Here is a 6,000-nt window from a genome sequence, read left to right on the forward strand (position 1 = left end):
CCTTCTTCTTTATCCTCTCCTCTTCATTCTCCCTCCCCATCATAGATCACATCTCACTCATCTCCCTGATCCTCTGTGATCCCCCTGATCCCATTATCCTCAGCCATCACCTTCACACACTGTTACAGCCGTGCCAGGGGCTCAGGAGGCTCTGCCAGCCCTGGGAATTCTCCAGAGAGGGCACTGGGCTCCAAGCCTCGGGATCTGGGCTAGGCAGCTCCGAGGGTGAAGGACACTCCATGCGCTGCTCTGGGCTGAGCTCCTGTCCCTCTGCAGCTGGGTGAGCGATTCGTCCCAGAGTCCTTCAGGCAGGTGTACCAGACACTGAGGCAGCCTGTGGGGCCATTCCTGGGTCTGCAATAGCCTGAGAGGGCTTTGGACTCCAAAGGCTGCTTTTCAGAGAGCCATGGGATGGGTTAAGGTGGAAGGGACCTTCAAGCCCATCCCATTTCCACTCCCTGCCATGAGCATGGACCCCTTCCACCATCCCAGGCTGTTCCAAGCCCCAGTGTCAACCTGGCCTTGGACACTTCCAGGGATCCAGGGGCAGCCACAGCTGCTCTGGGCACCCTGTGCCAGGGGCTGCCCACTCTCCCAGGGAACAATTCCTTCCCAATATCCATCCCTGCCCCCTGGCAGTGGGAAGCCATTCCCACTTGTCCCCAGTCCCTCTCCCACTCTCCTGGAGCCGCTTTAGGCACTGGATGGGTCTTTAAGGTCTCCCTGGAGGTTGTAGGTTTTTAGGAACTGAAGTCTATCTGGACAGGGAATGTCCTTCTTGATGTAACTACACCCCCAAACTATCCACATGGCTGCCAACTTCTCAAAGTCTCATGGATCCCAGTATCTCTTGTGGCTGCCAAGAAGGGAACACACCTTCCTTGCCCGTGTCTGAGGAGAGAGGGGCCTCACCAGCGCTACTGCTCTCTCCTGGGAAGGGAGGCTGCGAGGAAGGGCCCTAAAGTCAGGAGTGGGCTGTCAAATCCACACAAGCAGGATGTGACAGGATAAGGGGAAATGGCATCAAGTTGTGCAAGGGGATGTTTATATTAAATATTAACAAAACTTTTTTTCCTGGAAAGGGTCCTAAAGCCCTGGGACAGACTGCCAAGGGAAGTGGTAGAGTCACCATCCCTAGAAGTGTTCATAAAACATGTGGATGTGACACTTGAGGACAAGGGTTAGTGGTGAACATGGTGGTACTGGCTTGACTGGATGATCTTAAAAGTCTTTTCCAACCTGAACAATTCTCAATGCTTTTATCTGGAAGAGCTCAGACACAGCAGCTTTGCCAGGGAGAGAAAAGGGATTTGGGGCTTTATTTCTTGCCTTTGCCCTTGCCCTTTCCCTTCTTCAGTTTTGACTTGTAGATGGACCGCACCAAGTAGCCTTTCCAGAAGGCCTGGATGCAGGTGGCAGCATTGTTCCTCCTGGCCTCTTCCTGTGCAGCTTCCTCCTCCTTCTCCTTGAGTATCTTGTGCTCCTCCTCAATCTGGGTGTACTCCTGGAGCAGCATGGCGTGTTTCTCCATCAGCAGGGACAGCTGTACCTTCTCCTCGTTGTAGACAGCCTGGACCTCCTCATATGTGGTCTGGCAGGACAGTAGGGATCAGGGACAGCTGGTCAGCAGCTCCTCCCCACATCCCCAGAAGCGGGTCCTGAAACCCCTCCCAAAGCCATGGAACCTCAACTGGTTGGAGCCTTTCCAAAGGGATCCAAAAGGAAGGCATGTGCCCAGTACCCAGGGAGTTTCATTATGTGCTGGGTCCCTTGATGCTCCCCTGAAAAATGCTCCCATACACAATGCAAGATTTTGAGAATCAGCAATGCAAATGCTGGGGTGGTGGAATGAGCTGAGCTCTCTACAAACAGCCCTGCTGTGGCAGGAACTGCAGCAGGAACTGCCTGGCACAACAACTTGTACTTGCTGAGGAAAGCAGGCTTCTGTGGTCAGTAAACGCACATGCTGGGGTGGTGGAATGAGCTGAGCTCTCCACAAACAGCCCTGCTGTGGCAGGAACTGCAGCAGGAACTGCCTGGCACAGCCCCTCTGGCAAAGATTTTGGGGCTTGTATGGCAGCTCTAACTTGGCTTTGATGTTTTGTCAGTGCCCAGCCCTTCATGCTGTACCACCCAATGCAAGAGTGACAGATGCCCCATCACCACATGGGCTTCTGCACATGGGAGACTGCACTGCTTTGGAGAGAATACTCAGGATGAGCAAAATGAGAAAGAAAATGCCCTTTTTCCAGTTCTCAGTTCTCTGTGTCACCAGTGTGTTCTGCTCAGGGCAGAGCTGTTGCTGCAGGGGCCTGAGCCTGCCTGCTGGTCCCATTCCTCCTCCTGTATCTGCTTGGTGGAAGTTGTCTCTGCCCATGGCAGAGGGTGAAATGGGATGGGCTTTATGGCTCTTCTGGGATGATTCTATGAAATTACATTTCCCCCTCATTCAGCCCAGCCTGACTTCTTGGCTTGTCTGTTCTGCCAAGCTGGGCAGAGCAGGACCTGCTGAGCCCTCAGCATCAGCTCCATTCCACCCTGAACAATAAATCAGCTCTAAAAGATGCCTTCTACCAAGGCAGTATTGTTTGCTCTGCTCCCCCTACAGCAGATTCCTGATTTGTCACTATAGTACACATGTCGTGCTCCAGCCTTGCTGCCCTGAGCCCTGCCCGGTGTCACAGCACAGTGGGAAGGTGTTCCCAGAGCCGAGGCAGCCAGCAAGAGCAGGACCTGTGACAGCTCTGTCCCTGCTGTCGCTGCAGGGCTGCTTTCCACTGGAATCAGCAGAGCATGAGGACAGGGCGGGTGTGCTTTGACAAACACCATGTGCATCCTGCCAGGAACAAGCAGAGACCAAGGAACTCCTTGCAGCAGGCAGCAGCCAGAGCTGACAGCTCTACAAAAAGGCTTAAACCTCCTGTCCCAGAGCTCTCCTCCCCTTTACCTTCCTGAGAACCAGCTCTGAGGCTCGATGCTCCAGCACCAGTGCATTGAACTGTGTTCCCAGGCGCTGAATGTCCTGCTTCAGCCTGGCACACCTCTCCTGGGAGGCTTCCTTATCCTCTTTTTGCTGCTTTTCCCCTTCCTCCATGATCAGCCGGATGTCAGCCTTGCAGTTCTTTGCCAGATCTTCCATGCTAGTTTTGAGGTTTTCAATTGTTTTGTCCTTCCTGCTAACCTAGACCAGAAAACAAGAGGAATACCTTTGGGACATGCCCCTGAGGCATAAGATGGGCAGGAGAAGAAAAAACATTGCAAAGCTGGAGGAGGTCCAAGAAGGGACCCCCAGGGGCCAGCTCAGGTAGCACTAAGGCCCTGCCACTGTCAGCTGAGGGAAGAGTTAGATTTACATAGGAGCTTTGGAAACCTTCCCCTGGCTCCTCTGGGAACCTGTTAGTAAAGGCACAGAGTGAACAAACCATCCCAAGCCCCACTGGCACTGCCACCTGAGGAGCAGCCAAAACAAATTCCCTGGAGGAGCCCTGTGGCTCCTCAAGGGCTGGATCAGGCTCTGAGTGACTGACTGGGGGACACAGCTCAGGAGGGAAATCCCCAGCTGGGATCAGTGAAACAGATTTATTCACCATGTCCTGGACAAGCTGCCAAATTGCACATAAAAATCTCGATTCCCAGAACTCCAAGGAGCAGAGGGAAAGGGGAAAGCAGGCCCTTGGCTCTGCCAGCAGTGAGCACAGGGCAAAACCTTCTCAGCCAACCCCTCTTGCAGGGAGGAGAAAGAGAAACCCAGGTAGAAAACAAAGGATTGTTGTCAGAAGCTCTGGGCTTGGTACACAGGCTGGGAAATTGCCTGGGAAGTGCCCAGTCAATTATCTGCACCTCAGCTGCAGATAAAATTAAAGATTCATGTAATTTGTATAATCACTGATTAATCACAAATGCTCCAAGGCAGCTGTTAGAGTCGGGAGTCACAGAAATGTTGGTTTTAAGCAAGAGTGAAGACAGAGCAAATATTAAAAATGGATTTTAATCAGAGCAATCTCTCCCTGTAATGATTTTTCATTCTTTCAGCAGCAGGGAATGAAGCAGCTGGCATTGTCACCCTGCCAGGATACCACCACAGAAGTTTGTGCCTGTCCTGCCACTCCTCTGGAACTCAGGGACTTATGTTGTTTAAGTTGGCTGGTGACAACAGGTTCAAAACATGCCAAATCCGAGTTTAAAAAAAAATCAAGCATGCAATATGCATTTTTCATTATATTTTACAATAAAAATATTATTTTTAAGTTTTAGATCTGGTTTAGAAAGGATTTCTGGAACTTGCTCTTTAGGAACTGCAATAAAGGGATCGGTTTATAGTTAGCAAAGTTTTGCTCCAGTAAAAAGCAAGTTTCCACTTGGTTGGAAAACTCATTCCCACAAGGTCATACCTCTTCATCTCGAGTCTGGATGACTCCTGCCAGCTCTCCCTGTAGAGCTGAGATAATTTCTGTGTTTTTCTCAACCTGGAGGGAAATGTCATTCATGAATTCAATCATTTCCTTCTCCTCATCAGGAGTGGTCAGGAGCCTCTCAAGCATGAAATCCCGGAACTCCATGAAGGCTTTGATAAACACATCAGCTGGTGACTCTCTCACCCGAACTTCGTATTTCAGCCCATGGTAAAGCAAGGGGTTGGCCAGGAAGAGCCTCAGGATGTTTCTCAGGGTACATTTCAGGCGTTGCACTGCAGCTCTCATGCTCTTCACATCTCCAGGGCTGGTGAGCAGGCGCTGTATTTCCATTGAAAGCTTCTGATGCTCCAAAAGGCTGCTTGTGATCTCAGGTCCCAGCATCCCAGCATACCTGTCCAGAGAGCCAGTAATCCGTGGGATCAACCTGGTGATCTCCAGCTTGACAACGGTCTCATCCAAGACAGTTAGGATTCTTTCTGTCTCCGTGCTATCGGGCTTTAGCTGGCGTGGATCTAACAACTTCATGACACTTAATGGGATCCCTACCTTCCTTGGAGTTGCCATGCCCTTCACCAAGGTTCTTTGCTTCATGAGGATGCTTGGAATGCAGCTGGATCCCCTGTTGCCATGGATTCAGTTAAACACCAGTGGCCTGGGTGGTTTGAGGTCTAGCAAGGACGCTGCAGCTCTTACACAAGGTGAGACTCTGGAAGAAAATGGAGGTCCCTGTGCTGCTGCTGTCACATAATCTTCCTTCTTGGATTTTCTCTCTAAAAAGAAAACACAGTGACAGCATTAGAGAAATTATGTAATTTGGGAAAACATGAGAGTCTGAGATTCTGCTGGAGTTCTCTCTGAGCCTGGGCAGGGGGTCAGGACATGGGGTTGTGGATTAGAGCTTGTCTCTGTCCCAGAGCAGCTGTCAAACACCCATGGGAAAGGGGTGATGGATTCCTGGCTTTGAAGGGTGGTGGGGAGAAAACTCCCAACAGCTTCTGAGCAGCAGCTGAGGTAGAGCAGCACAAGCTGCAGCTCTGCAGTCCCCAGAGGGGTGTGGAGAGCCCTGGGGTCACCCTGGAGGGAAGGGTAGGGTTCCTAGTGGGAAACCTCCATGGAAACCTCTACCCTTCCAGGCCTGTCCCTGTCAGAGAGTGGAGGTGGGAGAGGGGATCTGGCAGGACTGGAGGAGAGAGGGAGGGAGGGAGGAGATGGGGACAGCTGTAGCGGAGGGGCCGACAGGGAGTGAAGGGTCCCCTCGGTGTGGGTGTGGGACAGCAGGAGGACCCAGAGACTGGGGAACAGTCAGAGGTCGGGGCGGTGATTCTCGGTGGGGAGACCCCCCGTGCGAGGGGCGGGCGGCTCGGGGCCGGTGCGGGAGGATCCGGGGGACCAGCGGCCCTGGGCATCCCGGGGACGGGACGGGGTGTCTCAGGAGTCGGTTACCGGGGGATGCCGTCCCCAAGCGGCCTCCACCCCTGCAGCGCACTCAGCTCCAATCCGGGTCCCGATCCCAATCCCGGTCCGGCTCCCGATCCCGCCGTCAGCGCCTCCCGTTGCCAGGCGACGCGAGGGGGCGGGGCCTTTC

General features: G+C 52.9%; 1 protein-coding gene across 1 annotated transcript; it reads right to left on the bottom strand.

Moving 5' to 3' along the window:
- Positions 1–1,318: 1,318 nt before the first annotated feature.
- IQCD (IQ motif containing D) lies at positions 1,319–5,044 on the bottom strand. Its single transcript, XM_041489090.1, is given in 5 exon segments — positions 1,319–1,633; positions 2,896–2,910; positions 2,948–3,181; positions 4,392–5,003; positions 5,006–5,044. Coding segments are annotated over 5 exon segments (1,215 nt in total).
- Positions 5,045–6,000: the final 956 nt, after the last annotated feature.

Source organism: Pyrgilauda ruficollis, unplaced genomic scaffold, assembly GCF_017590135.1.
Source record: "Pyrgilauda ruficollis isolate IOZ18807 unplaced genomic scaffold, ASM1759013v1 scaffold9, whole genome shotgun sequence".
Lineage (NCBI taxonomy): Eukaryota > Metazoa > Chordata > Aves > Passeriformes > Passeridae > Pyrgilauda > Pyrgilauda ruficollis.